The sequence below is a fragment of the Amblyraja radiata genome, chromosome 39, assembly GCF_010909765.2.
Source record: "Amblyraja radiata isolate CabotCenter1 chromosome 39, sAmbRad1.1.pri, whole genome shotgun sequence".
NCBI classification, from domain to species: Eukaryota; Metazoa; Chordata; class Chondrichthyes; order Rajiformes; family Rajidae; genus Amblyraja; species Amblyraja radiata.
In genome coordinates, this window is record NC_045994.1 from 8,778,269 (window position 1) to 8,798,148 (window position 19,880).

Here is a 19,880-nt window from a genome sequence, read left to right on the forward strand (position 1 = left end):
ATAAATACTTGAAGAAAAAGAAATAGAAAGCTGCAATGAAACTAACTGGAATGGTCTCAGAAAGAGCTGCTGGGACTCAGCGGGTCAAATGTCTGCTTTAGTCTTAAGATCAACAATTGATAAGCCCAAGGATCATTTCTTATCATTTAAAGTTACCAATCCAGTTTATAAACTTAGATTTTGTAGATATTTTCCAGTTCATCCATGTCATTGAGTCTTTTACATCTATTGTCGTCTAATTGACAATTATTTCCCTATTTAAATTTACAGGTAGAGAGAGATTTTGAACGAGAATATGGCAAGCTCCAACAGTAAGTACAATATTTAAAGCTGAGCACAAATTGATAAGATACAATCTTTATTTTTGTTTTGTGCCAGCATGATGTTTGATTGTTTACATTGTTTATCTGGTGCTTGCATTTCTTCTTCGGCAAGACATGAGCATTCTTGATGATCGATCAGGCGTTGTTCATGGTACCTGCAACTGAATTTAGTTGGTGGCAACTCATCTTGACTGGTTGCATCACGACCTGGTTGGGCAACTCGAATGGCCAGGATTGAAGAAGATTGCAAAAAATGGTGGAACACTGCCCAATCCATCACGGGTACCGGCCTCCCCACCATCGAAGGGATCTACAAGAGTCACTGCCTCAAAAAGGCAGCCAGCTTCATCAGAGACCCATTCCACCCTGGCCACACTTTCATTTCACTCCTGCCATCGGGAAGAAAGTATGGGAGCCTGAAAACTGTAAATCCAGGTTCAGGAGTCACTTCTTTCCTATAACCATCAGGCTATTAAACACTACAACCTCCAAAATAGGCTCTGAACTATAAAGACTTGATTACATTATTTTATATTTGTTGGTAATTATGGGTTTTACAGAATACTAGATTTACATATCTGTCATGCCACTGCAATAATGAATTTCATTCTTCCATTTCGGAACAGATGACAAAACACTCTTGACACTTGATCTACAATGGGGAACACGGTTTGGTTTGCACCAGGGCACTGAGCTTGGTTGTCTCGGCTCCTGGTTGCATCAGCACCTCGCCCATATAACAATGCTTCTGTTCAGGTCCATCTCGGGCAGTTCTGTGCCAGAGAACTGGTTGAGAGTCAAGAGTGTTTTATTGTCATTGGTCTCAAAATGGAACAAAAAAATCTTACTTGCAGCAGCACAACAGGTATGTAAACATAGTACTCAATAGATACTGAAATAAACAATAAGTTCAATAGATTTTTAAAAATTATATAGTGCAAAAACAAAAAAACAAAAACAAGGCCCCAAGTGCCTAGTGCAATCAAGTTCAGTTGGAATTTGTAGTGTTCAATAACTTGATGGTTGGTGGAAAGAAGCTGTTCATGAACCTCGACGTTGCAGTTTTCAGGCTCCTATACATTTTTCCTGATGACAGCAGTGAAATGAGAATGCGGCCACAGTAATGTGGGTCCTTGATGATGCTGGCTGCCCTCAATGGTGGCGAGGTCAGTACCCGTGATGGACTAGGCAGAGTTGGTAGTCAACACAAAAATGCTAATCGTCTTGCCGTGGGGCCTCATCTGTTATGAGTTGACATGGTAGCCTCAGCAACGAAAGATATTGTATTGCAAGATCTACAGATGCTGCATGAAATGGTGGTTGAACAGAAACTAATGTAGCATGTACGTTCCTGAGCAGCCTGTATGTTGCATTCTCCGTTCTATGTGGCTTGCGTCTGGGAGCCATGGAAGATGAGATGTTAGATTTCTATAACAACAGACATTGTTGAATTGTGTAAAACACCTAATTTGTTAGCTTGTGACGAAATATTTAACATCTAAATCTTTGTGGCAGCACAAATTACGATCCTTTTTTGATGTGAAATGCTAATCTGAGACTCATTCTGATTTTGCATTCAGGTTAGAAGATCAGATTAAGAAGCTCCACAAGGATATGAAGAAGAGTACTGAAGCAGATGTAGGTAGGTACATGTGCTGCACTGGATACAATGAGGAGGTGTTGGCAGTGTGGAAAGGGCAAATGAACTACCTGGAGACAAGGAGGCAAGGCGCCATTCTTGTCACATTTACAAACTTAGAATGGTCGGAGAAAAGCTCAAGGAAACAAGGGTATTGGATGTAGAATCTGCGATTGGGGATAGGCAAATGCGAAATAGGGTTGTTTGGTCTTAGAATGCTTGTTCATGTGCTTCGGGACATGATTTACTTCCTAGCAGATAGAGTGTTAACGGCCCTCTAGGATAGAGCTGATGTGCAGGTAGCTCGTTGGTCGGTGCGGACTTGTTGGGACTAAGGGCTAGTTTCCACGCTGTATCTCTAAACTAAACTAATCTAAATAAAGTGCCAACTCTGATCATAGCCAGCTGCCATTCATATCAATGCAATGAACATCCAGGTAACTTGCCGTAGGAATTTTTTGAGGGACGCTGATTTAAACGCTCTTGCACTATTTATAAATTGTGCTCAGGATCCTTTCTATCATCCAGAAGCTGGCACCTCGGATGGTTGTGGAGAGTCAACCTCGATCTTGTGCTCAACTCTGGAATAGCCAACTCTCAATAAACATATGGTTGAGGAAACATTATGCTTAGTACCAATGACCTTTGTGTCTGTCAGCTTGCTGCATCGTTCCTGATTCACTGAAAAAATCCTTTTCTTACTGAAGGGGCATAGGGCCTGTCCCACCATGCGAGTTTACCCAAGAACTCTCCCGAGTTTAAAAAAAATCAAACTCTTGGTAAGTACGTAGCGGGTACATCGGAGCTCATGGATGTCTCATAGCAGCTCGTAATGCTAACGGCAGGTACTCGGGAAACGCGGTAACTCGTGAAGTTTTTTCAACAGTTTGTGAAAAATTTCCAAGAGTAAAAAAATACTCGTGATGAAGTACCACGGGCTTGATTTTTTTTGTAAACTCGGGAGAGCTCTTGGGTAAACTCACATCGTGGGACAGGGGCTTAACATCTATCTATATTTAAAACTGTGTGTGTGTCTGGCTGTGTGTGTTTCTGCCTGTCTTGTGGGTGCCACATTCGGCCTTTGATTCCATGCTACGCCAGCACTCCGTCATTAAACTCCGTCATTTTTTTCCATGTCGCTAGCTCATTCATTTTACATCCGATTTTGCACTCCTCAAAACTTTCTTTCTTTTTATGTACCCATTTTAAAATAAAATCATACACACCCCCCCCCCCCCTCACTCATTTTGTCGCCTCCTGCTGGCCAGCGCCCATAACGGCTGCTGGCGCCCGCCTCTCGCCTCAAAGACGCCATTTAAAAACAGCCGCACGGCTGAGTGCTGGAATCTTATGTTCGGGAACGGCTTGAGTTGGAGGACCACGTCTCCCGTGGGGGCTACGGGTAGGGAACGGGTGCGTTGGGGGAGCAGACGCAACGGGTCTGCACTTGGTCTAGTTTCATATAAAATCTTAAAATATGCCCGTAGGGAAAGAGCCATCTAACAATAGAAATGTTCACAATATGCACCCTCATCATTGGCAAATTATTTTCTAGGAGACAGATTATTTGCTCATTGCAAACCAATTTAAGACTTGATTATGCAACTTAAACAAAAAGAGTACATTAATAGTTTGTAACCTATCAGAGAGAATGATCATTGTCGCATGAGCTAGTCAATTTATACAGTGAACACTGAGCCTTGAACTATCCACAATGACAGTGCAACATGAGTATATGATTACACATTGGAACTGAACAACAATTGCAGTGCATTAGAACCTCAAGATGTGCTTTTGCTTGCACAAGCTCTTGCACCCATTATACTTTAAAAATAACATGAGAGATTTAGATGCATGTTATGTAATGTAGCTAAATGGTCACTGACAAAGAAAAAGTGAATGTTGCATGACTCACACTAAAGTGATAATTGACATTCTACAAGCTGGATGTTGAGAATTTTGTTAAGCTGAATGCTGGAAATAAAGCAACTAATGTATTACTTATCTTCAGAATTATGTAGCTGCCTTTGGAGAAAAGCATGATTTTTGTAAAAGGCAACTTGAAACACTTTGGATTGTATTGCCGAAATTTCTATTTTATTTTTTTAACCTTCCATTTTGTATCCATTGAATCTAGTAAAACAGAAAGACATGCTTTTTAAATCTGTCCACATGTGACCACAGGAAACCCCGAAGTACAATCATGAGAGGAATAGATTGGGTAAACGCACAGAATCTCTTGCCCAGAGTAGGGGAATCAAGAACCATAGATATTAGGTGAGGGGGGAAGGATTTAATAGGAACATGAGGGTTACCTTATTTACACAAAGGGTGATGGGTGTGCGAACAAGTTGCTGAAGGAGGTAGTTAAGGCAGGTGTTAGCGCAACGTTTAAGAAACATTAACACAGGTACATGAATAGGATAGATTTAGAGGGATATGGGGCAAACGCAGGTAGATGGGACATGTTGGTCGGTGAGGGCAAGTTGGGCCAAAGGGCCTGGTTCCACGCTGTAAGACTCTATGAATCTATAACTATATAGAAGTTTGAAGAGTTGTTGCAGTCTGCAGTAGAAAATATAATGCTAGTTTTATGCATCTTTGAATTAGAAGAAAGAAGTTGCATATAAATTCCATCACTGGCTTCTGCATTCCAAAATCTTTGCAGCCAGAGAAGGAAAATGCAGCCATTCTTGTGGGAAATAAAATGTCAAATTTAAGTATAGCCGAATCCCATCTACAGCAATGAAATGAACACCCAGGTAACCAAATTCCCACAAACAGCAATAAGATAATAGTCAGACAGCGTGGAAACAGGCCCAACAGTCTGAAAAAGAGTCTCGACCCGAAACGTCACCCATTCCTTCTCTCCAGAGATGCTGCCTGTCCCGCTGAGTTACTCCAGCATTTTGTGTCCACCTACAGTTTTAGTGGTGGCTTTAAAATAGGCCTATTGACTGATTGAGGCATATCAATATTGGTATGTTTAATTTCCAGTCTCTGGAGAGAAAAATAACTCACGGTCTACTTAGCACTCATGAAGCTGTTATTTTTCATTGGCAATTTATTTATTTTAAGCAAGGACTGTAACATTCTTCTCCGCAGCAATGTCAAAATCCGCAGTGAAAATTTCATCAGATCTGTTGGCCAACCCTTTGTGCGATCAAGACCAAACGTTTATGGAGACAGTGACTGCTTTGGACACTGCAATGCGCAGAATGGATGCCTTCAATCAGGAGAAGGTGTGGACATTCTTTTTTGCTTTAAGATGGGATATTATTTAAATGATGAAGTAACAGAGATTATACCTTCACTGTCGTGCGGAGTGGAAATCTAATGTTATGGTGTTGGATTGGCAACTCGAAGTTGATAATACTACTTGAGTAATTTGGGAAATCCAGAATTGGGCGATCAATGAGTTTGCACAGGTGAAAATTATTATAAATGTACAAGTGAATCATCAATACTCTGGAGTTTAACTACATGTAACTTGAGTCGGACAAGAGGTGAATTTTAATGCCCCATGAAGTAGCCGTGCACTTTGATTATGAAAAAAATGATGGGAGTTTTGGTCGACTTTTAAATTGTTTGCTCTGGGCTAAATCTTGTGACACTATTTTTTCAGAATTATAAACTCCTTTATCACAATCCCCTTTGTGCCACAGTTCAAGTCTTTTTAGTTGTGTTTCTTCATTCCAAGCAGTAGATTGGGCTATTGTGTCTCTGTTTGCCAACATCTTTCATACAGTGTGGAAACCCCATGGAGAGAGACAGTAGAGATGTCCTTGGATTTGGGTAGAGGGACACTGGTAGGAGAGTTGGTTACCGTTAGACTCACCATAAGATTAGCAAAAACAAGGCAAAGATAATCAGATAAGAATCCTTTGATGCAACAAGAATCAAGACTTCATGAAAGGGTAATGGAAATGGATGTATTTCAACTTTCAAAGTGAAATTGGATAACTAAGGAAGAGTTGCAGACAAGAGAGTGCAATGGAACAACAATGATATGTACGCCTAGTCAAAGAACTGGTAGAGGCGCAGCATGCCGAATGCCACCTCTGATGTAAGATTCCATTGTGTAATTCGTAGTTTTTGATAGGCATTTTATTAATAATATGGAAAGAATGACATTTTACTTGCCTGCCGAGCAATGGCAAAATTATTCCCCACCCCCCATTCCAACATAAGTAGAGATATCTAGTGTCTGCATTTGTCTATCAATTAAAGGCTTTCATTTCTGTTGAAAAGATGTTGGATGTGAGTCCCAGAACGTAATGGAACCCTGTAGAACTAGTGAAAATAAGAAATTAAAAATGGAACCCTGTGTAAATTGTATGAAAATGACTTGCATCTTGGAACAGTGGAACTGCTCACATGCTTTTGTTATCTTCGTTTTTGCATGCAGCCTTCGCTCTTAACTTATACTTCCTTTCAGTGCTCAGCATATTTATGCAAAATGTTTCTTTACCAGGTCAATCAGATTCAGAAAACAACCATTGAACCCTTGAAAAAGTAAGTTCAAAATCTTTGACTGTAAGTTCTTGTTGGAATATTGACCTATGTGTGGCATATTTGTTTGAAAGAAGGGATTGATGTATGTATTCAATAGTGGCAATGAAAGTATTGTCCGTTTTTCCTATTAATGCCGCAGCTAAACCAGTCTTTAAGTTAAATTGGAAATTGAGGCCAAAGAACTTGACAAATGAGCAAATCCAATTGGTGATACACAGAGGAGGCCATTCAATCCAATGGGTTTGTGCTGAATGTAGAGCAATCCAGTTATTATTCAGTGTTCTTTCTCACCAGCCCTCCTCATATTTACCTACACATATTTATTCAGTTATTTTCTAAAAAGTATAATTGAGTCTGCCATCAACACAGTCTAAGGATCGCCTTCCAGATCATACTGCATAAAATAAACGATTTCCTTTTATTTTCCCTAAACCACCTGCATATTAAATCTGTATCCCCACTTGTTTTTCAACCCTTCCACCAAGCAAACAACGTGCTCTATTTCCTTCTCTAAACCTGTCAAAATTTTGTATACTTTGATTAAATAAATGTATTTATAATCTATGCTCCATGGAGAAAAATCTTAGTTTCCCTACTCTGTCTTTATCTTTTAAAATTAGCGCAGTCAGGGGATATGGGGAGAAGGCAGGAACGGGGTACTGATTGGGGATGATCAGCCATGGCGGTGCTGGCTCGAAGGGGCAAATGGCCTACTCATGCACCTATTGTCTATTGTCTATTGTCTATTTAAATCCCCCAGTCCTGGAGTTATTCCCTTTCCAACAGTTCCTACATCCTACTGGCCTGCAGATCCTTCAAACACTTAGTGGCTGGAATTTAGCTCTATGCTCTGATTGTGGCCAAACCAGTGTTATATAAAGATCAACCATAATCTCTTTATTTCCTCTTTCTGCATCAGAATAGGTTCAAGGAACGTTCAGACTTGAACATCACAATGTTAGCCCCTTCACACAGAATCATTAGTTGAACTTTAGGGATTGCATAAAGACATTGGGGGGGTTGATGAGGGGGTAGATTGAGAAGTTTCTGGAAGATGAATCAGCCACTAAGCGAGAGTCACAAGCCAAGCAAATCTGAGTCACAAGGATCACTGTCTATTCCCACTGAATAAAAACTCCAACGTAAAAATCTATTCAACAGCACATGTTTGTCAGCTGTGAAGTCGGTTGAGGTGACTTTAAATTCATGACAGTGAATCCCATCCTTTCCATCTCCCATTATTCCCTAGTTTTATCCATGACCAGTTTGATCCTGGTTATGGTATTAAATGGGCCTTCCCAGAAGTGAAGCAGGTGTGGATTACCAATTGAGGGCAACTCAGATACTTGAACATGATGTTCAATTATTAGCCCATGTATTTATCATTTTGTAAAGAAACACAGATTTTTGAAAAAGCATCAACAGATGATTTGGGAACGGAATTAAAATTAGAGGGCCTGAATTATTATTTTGTTCTAGCCTCCAGGGACTTTCTGTTCCATTCAATGAATTACAGATTCTACTCTTGCTTGAGTGCTGCTCTTTTTTTAGCCTGCTGCCTAGGGATCTGTGGGATAGATACAACAGAATAATATCCTGGAGTCCAGTTGAAATCTGTTTTGGAAGCCAATCGCATGCAGTTCTTCATTGCATTCCTCTGCCAATTGTAGCAAGCTGGTTCACATTTGATTTGAATTGACTAGATAACCATTTCCATCTTCGGGGATCACTTTCAGTTGTGGACACCGTTCAAAAATGCCATCGTAATGCCTACTATCTTCATTTCACATACTGAAGTTTGCCATGACACAGGAATTAGGATATAATCAGTAATGACATGATGTAGTTAGGCTAAACAAGAATCTGAGAGATTCTTACCAACATATGCTCTTGCAAACACACAGCCTTGCTCCCTCAAAAATATTTTTTCACTCCATGGCTTTCTCGCACACACACAATTGCAGGTTAGTACACTGCTGCCATCAACCTGCCAAGTAAGGGAAATGATACCTAAAAGGAACGTCTCGTACCTGTGTTGGACCATAACAACAGGCAACATGTTATTAATACCATTGGGATAATCTTCTCGAACTTGAATAGGCAATTGAAGCTGATATTTAAGCACAGTATTGAAGCCCCATTTTCTGACTGGAGGCCATGTTCTCAGGTGAGATAGACTGAGATTCAGTCTGTTTAAATGGTTGATGCTGACCCAAGTTCAAGTTCAAGTGAGTTTATTGTCATGTGTCCCTGTATAGGACAATGAAATTCTTGCTTTGCTTCAGCACACAGAACATAGTAGGCATTTACTACAAAAACAGATAAGTGTGTCCATATACCATGATATAAATATATACACACACATGAATAAATAAACACATGACCCTTTTAGTTCTGATGGAATGGCTTTAGATCTGGTCTCTAAACAATAGTGGTCCCTCAATCACTTGGGCAATTCTGTAGTACTGCATACTGCATTTCATAAATCAAAGTAAGTTACTATCTATTTTAATGTATTTTTGAACAAAATGTTAGCTGGTCTATAAATACAAATTTACAAATCTACGTTTCATTATGAACTGTTCCATTTGCTTGAGTAAATAGACAAATGAAAGATATATGGATATTGATTTTAGACAAAAGTGCTGGAGAAACTCAGCGGGTGAGGCACCACCTATGGAGCGAAGGAATAGGCAATGTTTTGGGTCGACCCTTCTTCAGACTGATGCAGGGATGGGGGGGGGCGGGAAGAGGCCCGATTTATTTTATAATTTCTGATTTCACAGCCAATAAAATAATTCCTAAGTTTAAAAAACGAAATAGTCAGGAGATTACGCAGTGTCTATGTTAACCTTTTAAGTCAACAATTTTTCATCAGGATGAGGAAAAGTTGGAAATGAAACTGCAGTTCCTTCTTAAACATTTAGGAAGCATCTGGGCAAGTACTTGAAAGAGCAAGCACAGAATGATATGGAATTAATGCATGCAAGTGGGATTAGCGTAGATGTGCATGATGGTAAGTAATGATGCAGTGGGCCGAAGGACCAGTTTCTATATTGTACAACTCCTTGACTTTATCATTAGAGTAGTTTCATGGTGATACAATAGACAGTAGACAAAGTTGTAGAGAAAGGAGAGGTGATGGAAAAAGTTATTTTCAGAGGTGGAACCGACAGCGTTTGAATGAGACAAATGGCAGTCATGCTGGTTGACAAAGTGTGGAATGTTGAACTGACTTCAAGAGATGTAACTAGAAGAGAGTAAATGAGAACAAGAGGAATAAAGTGCCAGAACTGTGAGTTAATGGAACACTGCGGTTGTTGAACCTCTGAAATAAAAAAGACTGCTGGAAGCACTCTGTAGATCAGGTAGTTGTGCATCTTGGGGAGGAGGTAGAAGTGGTCTGGGCATGTTTGGAGGACCTTCAGAGGAATTGAGGACTGTGAGACACTGGCCAGATGTTCACTGTTGCGGGCCATGCTCCAGAAGGAGAGATGAGAAGGCGCCAGAGAACTGGTGTTCAACTTCTGTGAAGTAGGTCAATTGCCAAACGACACCACGATTATCACCTGACTCTTGTGTATCTCATATTCCCGACAACCACAGGGTTTTGTATGAGACAGTTCCAGCACATTTATTTTCTCCATTCTTGTTCAGCTCCCAATACATCGTCAGACAGACCAGCTGCACATAACATGCCTTCATCACCTCTTAGCTAACATTACACAAAATGTGTGTCAATTAATCTGGTACGATCACAGACATTTACTTTTTACTCTCTTCTCTCCTTTCCCGGTTCAATTTCTAATTTGTGCTATTTCTGATGAAAATCTTTTCAAAAGGAAATGTTAACCTTGTTTCTCTCCCCTGACTTAAATATTTCCAGCATTTTTTATTTTTATATTAAATTTGCAGCATTTGAGTATTTTTGTTTTTCTCTAGTAAAGTATGGTCAAATACTGTAATTTCAAATAGTGACAGTGCATTTCATTGTTTTTTTAATACCATCTCTTTGGATGCCCAGTGGCATAAAAATAGAAGTTGTTTTCTTCTCTGATTTATTAGAAAAATAAAACCACATATGTTTATGGACAAAATAATGATAATTGGAACAGTCCAAAATAAAATAAATATCTAATTCAAAGTGAAAATAATTGACAAGGATTATTAAATGGCCTTTCCAACTCAACTTGATTTTAGCTCCCATTGGCGAACCTGCTTTCATCAAAACCACACGCATATTGTGAACACCAATAGCTTGCAGCAAGCAAAGAGCCTGCGTTTTATATGTCTTTCATAGACTTGCGAATGTTGGAAAGTGTTTTAATGCCAAATTTATGCTAAAAATTATAGTGTGAATTTATTTATGTATTAAAATTATATGTAAGTAAGGAAACTTGGGAAAATATAACAGTGCAGATAGATTTTAAGCTAACACAGAGTTTGTCTTAAACACTTGGAAAATGCCTTCATCATGAGCATGTTTTCACAGTCCAATACGCAAGTCTGTTGGTGGATGCTGCCTTTTATTAGCTTACTGAAGTGTTTGTACCTGGATGAGTTAATGCGCTTGCCTACCCTGTAGACCTTGCATGTTGCCTTAGAAACACGTGTACTGGGTCAGAATAATAGCTATCTTGCATACAAAGCCAGCATTAGACCTCAATATAACAAGCTTTTGATCGGGACAAATCAAAGAGATAATGGTGAATCACACACAAAGGATTGCCGTTAAAACAGCTGACATAGCTATTGTTTAATTAATTTCTTGATGAGGGTTGAACACTTAGTCAAGGGCTTTGTCCTGCTTCTTATTTACAGATTTCTCACCTCTCACAGCTGAAACCAAGTCATAAAGAAAAATAAAATCTAAATTATTCTCAGAGTGCTTGTGCAGGGAAATATAAACATAAAAACATAGAAAATAAGTGCAGGGGAGACCATTTGGCCCTTCGAGCCTGCACTGCCAGTCATTGTGATCATCCGCAATCAGTAACCCGTGCCTGCCTTCTCCCCGCATCCCTTGATTCCGCTAGCCCCAGAGTTCTAGCTAAACATATTTTAAATTCATCCAGTGAATTGGCCTCCACTGCCTTCTGTGGCAGAGAATTCCACAAATTCATAACTCTCTGGGTGAACTAAGTTAGTTCATAGGTTTGATTGCCCGGTGATGAGTTTGAAAGGCATTAAGTGGATAAAATAAACCAACTACAGATCTCCAGAGATGCTGCCTGATCCGCTGAACTACTTCAACAATTTGCCTACCTTCAGTATAAACCAGCATCTGCCGTTCCTTCATACACAGTGAAATTTGAAGCCTCTTCACTCTCTACACCTTCAGTCTACATATTGAATGCTTTAAAAATTACCATTTCCAGTCATTTTCTTTGTCCCTTTCCTTCCTATCTCTTTAAACCTTCTCTTAATCTAATCTTTATTTTGCTTTTTAGTATCTATCTTTTTGTATCTTATTTTCTGCTGAATTCGTTTTTATCGGATAATTCCTTCATATTGCTTGCACTGTCAATTGTAATGGGTTCAGTTGAAGAGGTGTGAAGTTGTTGCTTATTCTGTTCACTTGTGCCCCCGATGCCCAGTTTATTTTTCTACAAAATGTTAAGCTTGCATCTCTGCCAACTTGTCTTTAAGGAAAATTAGAAACTAGCTTTCAGGTATGTTTAGTGGATGGCAGATGTTATTCTATACCTTTTGTATGGTCACATCTTATTATGTGCCTTAGGTTTTTTTGCACAGTTAAATGCTACAGAATCCTCATCTATCACAGGTGATTCTAGATTATTTTAAAATAATTGCAGGTATTGTGTGCTTCATCGCACTCGCTGACCCAACCTAATGTTGATGGATGTTAGTAAGTTGTGAAGACTGCTGCATTAACCACATTTGGCAACTGTACATTCCAAAGTTTAATATTAAGTGTGTTCTATATTCCAGCTGTGACTTGAGAAAGTGTGCAGTTGTATTTTACGATTTTTAATTTTATCAGTGTGTCCCAAAATGCTAATTACTTAAAACTGTCGCTTTGGAAGGTACTGTCAGGCAATTTCTGCACAGCAAGATCCCGCAAATAGTAATAGAAAAAAATGGCCAGCTAATTTGTTTTTGATTATTTTTCTTCAGTATAATGATGCTTGATTTATTACTTATGTACAAATTAATATGTGTATAAAATGATGAGAGGCATAGATCGGATGGATAGTCAGTGTCTGGAGGGTAGGGGTTGAAAGGAGTACTGAGGGATACATTAAATTTGATACTCAGTTTTGCAGGTTGGTATTTTAAATGAGCTTCTAAATGAGGTGGTGGAGCAGGAACAGTAACAGCATTTAGGAAGCATTTAGGACAGGCAGTTTCTCTGCAGAGAAGGAATGGGTGACGTTTCGGGTCGATACCATTCTTCAGACCCGAAACGCCATCCATTCCTTCTCTCCAGAGATGCTGCCTGTCCCGCTGAGTTACTCCAGCTTTTTGTGTCTATCTTCAGTTTAAACCAGCATCTGCAGTTCCTTCTTAAACATTTAGGAAGCATCTGGGCAAGTACTTGAAAGAGCAAGCACAGAATGATATGGAATTAATGCATGCAAGTGGGATTAGCGTAGATGTGCATGATGGTAAGTAATGATGCAGTGGGCCGAAGGACCAGTTTCTATATTGTACAACTCCTTGACTTTATCATTACTTTCATGGTGATACAATAGACAGTAGACAATTGGTGCAGGAGTAGGCCATTTGCCCCTTCGAGCCAGCATCGCCATTCAATGTGATCATCCCCAATCAGTACCCTGTTCCTTCTCCCCATATCCCCTGACTCCGCTATCTTTAAGAGCCCTATCTAGCTCTCTCTTGAAAGTATTCCAGAGAACCGGCCTCCACCGCCCTCTGAGGTGATAGGCCCACTGCAAGCACGGAGATCCCAGATCAGCAACTCCAGCCCAACCCCGCTCCAACTCCAGAGGAACACGCTCCCCGTAGGGGCAGAAGCTGATGGTGTGCAAGGTACGTCTTGTTCTTGGGGTGACGCAGCTCGGGCTGTGGGCGAACTGCCGCTTGTCGCCGTAGCGGCCCATCGGGGAGCGGATTAGAGGGACAGGGAGACACAGCGGCTTTTGAGAATGGTGGGCAATCACTTCCAAAGTTCTGCCCACACAGTCAGTACACCTCTCCTACACTTGTCTCCCGCACTAAGATCATCTCGCAGAGAATGATCCCAGCCTAACCCTCCCTATTCTCTCCTATTCTGCAAGAAAAAACTACATTGAAGACTCAAACTCGCGATCGAGTAACTGCCGGGATCGAGGCGCAAACTCGCGACCTTGCGGATATGAGCCGAGCACTCTACCACTGAGCCAGCCGTTAAAATCTACGCTAAAAATCTTCCATTCCGAAAGCCGAAAAATTCCGAATTACGAAAAGTGTCTGGTCCCAAGGCTTTCGGATAAAAGGTTGTGCACCTGTACCAGCAAAGTGCCAAGAAGTCCAACAGAAGGAAATATAAATACATTCAACCTTTCATGAGTTAAGGAGACCAGAGTAAGAACAGATGACTGAAGAGAAAGCTTTGAAAGAATCTTAAAACGTTTACATCATGTTGCTGTTAGGTTTCAGTGTGAGTTTACCAGATAAATGGAGACACATGAGACTATAGATGCTGAAATCCTGAGCAAAAACATACTCCTGAAGGATGTGCAAAAAAAGAAACTGCTGGAGGATGAACAACAAACAGAACCCTTCAGACTGAAGAAGGACTTGATCCAAAATGTCATCTGTCCATTTCCCTTCACAGATGCTGTTTGACCTGCTTAGTTCCTCGAGCAGTTTGTTTTTCAGTAGAAAGAAATTTGGTGGCTGTAAAACAAGGTGTTTTTAAGTTTTCAGGATCTGTGAAATAATGTTTTCATCTTTGATTCTTGTGCGGTTAAGTGAAGCCATTCAGGCCATTTGTTCCAAAGCAAAGGAATTATATGCATCCTGGGCACAGTATTTTGGTGGCAGGATATAAAACAGAGGGGATTTATCGCAGTCGCTGCCTTAAAAAGGCTGCCAGTATCATCAAAGACCCACAACATCCTGGCCACACACTCATCTCCCTGCTACCTTCAGGTAGAAGGTACAGGAGCCTGAAGACTGCAACAACCAGGTTCAGGAATAGCTACTTCCCCACAGCCATCAGGCTATTAAACCTGGCTCGGACAAAACTTTGATTATTAATAACCAATTATCTGTTATTTGCACTTTATCATTTTATTATTCATGTGTGTATATATTTATATTATAGTATATGGACACATTGATCTGTTTTGTAGTAAATGCCTACTATGTTCTGTGTGCTGAAGCAAAGCAAGAATTTCATTGTCCTATCAGGGACACATGACAATAAACTCACTTAAATGTGTTATCAGTATTCCCTCATCCTATTTTCTTTCACATCTAATTCTGAAGGCCTTAGAAGTTAAGTGTCACATATCATTCCCAAGCCACAAGGAATTATGTGATGCCAGTAACCTTTGTCACAACTATTAAAAATACACCATTCTAAATCACTCAGAATTAACTGGAAAGCACATGGAAAAGCCTAGGGTCGAGGTTATTGATTCATGTCGATCTATGTATGATGACGTGGTGTACAAGTGGTAGAGAGCATGTGAACTTGAAGCAAGTTCTGTCTTTGACAGGCAGGTGGGCTCAGAGGCTTTGCTGCAGGAGCAGGTGAAACATAAAAAGAGGTGGTTTCTCCGTTTAATTGGGATTCTGGTGGAAGTTGTGCAGACTACAACATTTTGACCAATATACTAGCATTGTGTTAAATCAGTCGAGGAAACCAAGGTAAATTTGAGAGCGTTTCCGGTGCAAAACCTTACTGCACTAATTGGAAATCGGTGGAGATGGGGAAAGATGGCGGTAGTTTGTGGAACATGGAACGTAAGAAGGAGGGGCAGGAGCAGGTCATTCAGTTGCCACTTCCATTCCATAGGCTTGTGACTAATCTTGAACATTAAATACTTTCTTGCACTATTCCCTTATTCCTTGTTTCCCAAGAAGTTAAAATGATAATCCCAACTCTTAACGTCGTTCCCTTCGCTCCATTGATGCTGCCTCACCCACTGAGTTTCTCCAGCATTTATGTCTACCTTCGATTTTTCCAGCATCTGCAGTTCTTTCTTAAACAACTCTTAAATTCAGTACTTTTGGCTTCAGCCTTTCTTGAGATCATGAATGTTTCCTTTGGTTTCATGTTTTGTACAATGGTAATCTGGGCTGGACTATTCGCATTCCAGGAATAAGCATTGTGATCTTGCCATACAGCCCTGCATACAATGTTTGTTTTGTCTTGGAGACACATTCCAGTGAGAAATTGCTCATGATGGAAACAAACTCATCCATATTCTGATGCCTTTCAATGTTAAAGTGCACAAGCTGACGGAAGCCATGGATTTCTGATCACAGACTGTTATATTTGGCCCATGTTTCGATCTATTGTCATAGTCTCCAACTTTGTTACTGACATTGAGTGCCGCTTTTACTTTGTCCTGGTTTTACAATTCCAAAGTTGTGATAACATCATCGACACCATTTCTGAGAATGTAGCAGTTAACTTGTAAAATTTAAAACGTCTGCTGCAGGTTCTGTTATTGTTATGCTGTGCTTGGCAGTAGATTACAGACCCAGGGAAAAACTTCACTGAACGGCAGTTATATATCAAGAAAGCAGTTGTAACACTCCTGTCTACTGCCCATTGAAGCTTTGGATTTATTCAGTAGTCCATGCTTGTGAACGTAGCATAAATCTGTGGGCATCTCTACACTTTTTCTTTCACAGGCAATTGATCTAGTGTAGTGGGAAAGTTAGGCATTTATCTATTTATAATTGTAGAGATTTACTGATTAGCACCTCATGCAAATCTTTCCTGTCTCTGGGGCGAGTGCGCTTTGCTCATTCATTGACTGTTAGATCATTCCTGTGGTTCAATGAATGGATTCATATTTCCCTTTCATTAAGCCATTAAAAAAAAAATACTGCTAACACTGCCTTACATTTTAAACCACTTGGCTGAAGCAGACTGGTTTCCATTTCGCTTCCTGGTGGGTGGATGGACGGACGTGTAGGTTCACATTGGGGAAGCAAGCATTCCTGAAGGCTGTTTAAATATCCGATGTTGCTTCTTCTCTCTGTTGCATTCACTTGATTCATGGCTTGAATTGCACACCTGACAAACTGAGATAGAATCCTTCCAGTGACGTTGGCTGCGCAAGGCATGATGTCATCATGCATTCTACAATCACATTGTGCATTTTAACATAATGGCTTTGCAAAACCTCTCTGCATTCCTTCAACCTGAATAGCTCCGTGAATAATGGTTTATACAGTTGCCCAGTTTATTCGACTTTCCAGATATCAGCTTGATTCTTTTCCAAGTAGTGTCATACCGTTTAACCCTACAGTGGCTATTTCCACTCTCAAATCAAAGCCATGTATTTAAGGGGAAAAAAGTTTCCATTCTGAGGTCGTGGTGCCAACGGTATTTTGTGGTTCTGCACATTTTCACAGCTGTGGGATAGTATAATGATGCTGGCTCGAAGGGCCAAATGGCCTACTCCTACACCTATTGTCTATTGTCTACTCAGTGCAAGATACGAATGATAGGAACAAAATGTATTAAATTGGCATAAAAAGGTGCAGAGGATAGGATATAGAAGCAATAAATCTAATTGAACCTACTGGTCTTGATGGGAATATATATTTCACTCCTCACTTTAGTATAATTTTATTAACATATGTTTTCCCCCCTTTTAAGATGTTTTGAATTACTACAGTGGGCAGAAAGTGAATGTCTTTGAGCCTTATACAAAAAAAAGTAGGCGCTGGTATATACAAAAAGGGACGGTGGTAGAGTAACTCAGCGGACTAGACAGCATCTCTGGAGAACATGGATAGGTGACATTTTCAGTCTCGGACCCTGCTTCAAAACATCATCTATCTAAGTTTTCCAGAGATGCTGCCTGACCCGCTGAGTTACTTCAGCACTGTGTCTGTCTTTGAAGCTTAAATGGATCAGAGTACAAAAAATTGTTTCAAGTATAGGTTGAGATCCAATCCCTAATGGGGCACAACCGAACAAAGTTGCATTAGCGCTGGGGTGTGTGTGTTTGTGTTTCTCATCTTTCATGCCCATATCTTTCAACATCATCCATGGGCAATTTGAGTAGTTTACTGGCAGGAAATTCCCATTTCAATAAAGGACATTACCTTTCTACACAATCTTTGTGAAGCATTTTCTTTGTTCTTCTGAAAATCCATTCTTGTGGCAAAATTCGGAGGAGAGTTTCTGAGCGGTAAGTCGGGTGTTGGCATGGTAGTGATTTGATCACTCATTGCTACTGGGGATGGTGGTCTGAAAGAGGACATTGACATTGTTTGCCCATCCTGCAAACTGCTTCAGAGGATTTAGCAGAGGTGACATTGTTGAAATTTCTCCAGAGCCTTGAGGTTATCCATGATTTTAAAATGTACAAGTGGACATGGATTTTTGTGCTACTTGGCAAACAAGCAGATGGGTGCTGAGGTATGAATTCTTGGTGAAGATTATGCTTGTTGTGAGGTGCTCGTTAACGTTGCGCTAGATTTTGGAGTGGACATAATAGAGAACGCATCTGCTATGAGGAATCCTGCCAACAATCACTACCTTGGTAGAGAGGAATTACTTGATTGCACAGGACTGGTACCAATAAAACCGTGGCATAAGCCACTAACCCGAGCAAAGAAATTATGAAAAATTAGTAAAGAGGATTTGTTTGATTGAAATAGATGCCACAACCGCGGACTTTTTCTTCATTCCACTTTATATTTCTGAGGGATATGGAAGCTTACCTTGTGAGGATCCACATCCATTGTGCGAATGTGCTGCTCTAATGTTCAATGCAACTGGTTTGCTTAGGATTTAAAAAAATAGTTGAAGCTTGTTGCCTCAATCTCCGCGCTTCGCTGTGACAGCCTCTGATTTCTTTTCCTGCACCTTCGCTATTATCCGAGTCAGTGATGGTAAAACTGTCAGAAAGACGAATTTGGGCTTTGATCAGTGGCTCGGAAAGCCAGCAATCGCTTCATTTTGATATTTGGGGCTGCCTACAAATTTGAAATGAGTTCAGTTATGTTGCTACTTTGGGTGCTATGTCACTAAGCAACAAGTAAACAGTTAATTGGCAGCTACTCGCTCCATCTGTGTATTTTAGTACCACTGAGAGGATTTTTTTTTAACCTTTTGTGAAATCAAATGAGGATGTCAGTCAGCAAAACACCAATCACAGCTCACTGAGTGAAATGAGCCAGGGAGCACAGAACAGTTTTTTTGCAATTGGTGGTTCCAGATTTTACTTCTTGAGTTGAAGGCAGCTGATGGATGAGAGCAGGCATTGTGTTCACGTTTCTCAAAGGCTTGAAAACATTTGCGGGTTTTGTGAAACAGGCAGGAAAGAGGAGTTGAGGCCAATGATCAGATCAGTCATAATCGTATTGAAGAGCAGTGCAGACTTGAGGTGCCATATGGCCCACGACTCTTTTTATTTCTAATGCTCTTATGATAGGGAATAAAGCGGGGGAGTGGGACTAACTGGATTGCTGTTTAACGGAGCTGGTGCTAAGTCAGTGGCGAATTGCATGGCATACACACTGTGTGTGCTCGCAGAAATCTGTGTTGTATGACTGCTTATCAGTACATTGCCCTGTTTGTATGTTGAGCCACGTCAAAGAAGATTTTCTGTTACGACAGACAATAAAGTTTTCTGAATCTGAATCTGTATCTGAATCCTCCCATCACATGACTTTATGAATTTACATTGACAGTGTAAGGCACGTTCATTTTTGAGGGTGATAATAGGGCTGCAGACTCAAAAGGCTCTCATAACATGAAGTCATATAATTGCACACCTTTTAAAAAAGAGATACAGCAGGGAAACAGGCCCTTCGGCCAACCGGGTCCGCGCCGACCAGCGATTCATCTGCCCCCCCCCCACCCCCCCCCCCCCCATCCCACACAAGCACTACCCTGCACACTAGCGACAATTTTACAAAGCTAATTAGCCTACAAACCTCTTTGGAGTGTGGGAGAAAGCTGGAGCTCATGCAGAAAACCTGGGCAGAACGTATAAACTTCATACAGACAGCACCCGTAGTCGGGGTCCAGCCCTGGGTCTCTGGAGCTGAAAGGCAACAGCTCTGCTGCTGTGTTACCTTCTTTAGTTCACTTCCATTGTGTTCCCATGCAAGAGTGCTGGCAAGCTGATTTAACACACCCTGCATTTGGCATTACCTAGTTGGTTATAAAGCTCACAGGGATGCCCCAAGGTCATGAAAGGTGTGGTTGAAATTCAAGTTCGTACTTCATCGGACCA

At 40.6% G+C, this 19,880-nt stretch overlaps 1 protein-coding gene across 1 annotated transcript in view; it reads left to right on the top strand.

Annotated features, from left to right (window-relative positions):
- The window catches only part of bin3 (bridging integrator 3), a 103,414-nt gene that overhangs the window by 29,386 nt on the left and 54,148 nt on the right, over positions 1–19,880 (top strand). The window contains exons 3-6 of the mRNA XM_033013982.1: positions 271–311; positions 1,904–1,965; positions 5,068–5,204; positions 6,437–6,477. Of these exons, the coding sequence (XP_032869873.1) occupies positions 271–311; positions 1,904–1,965; positions 5,068–5,204; positions 6,437–6,477 (281 nt within the window). The remainder of the gene's footprint in view (positions 1–270; positions 312–1,903; positions 1,966–5,067; positions 5,205–6,436; positions 6,478–19,880) is intronic.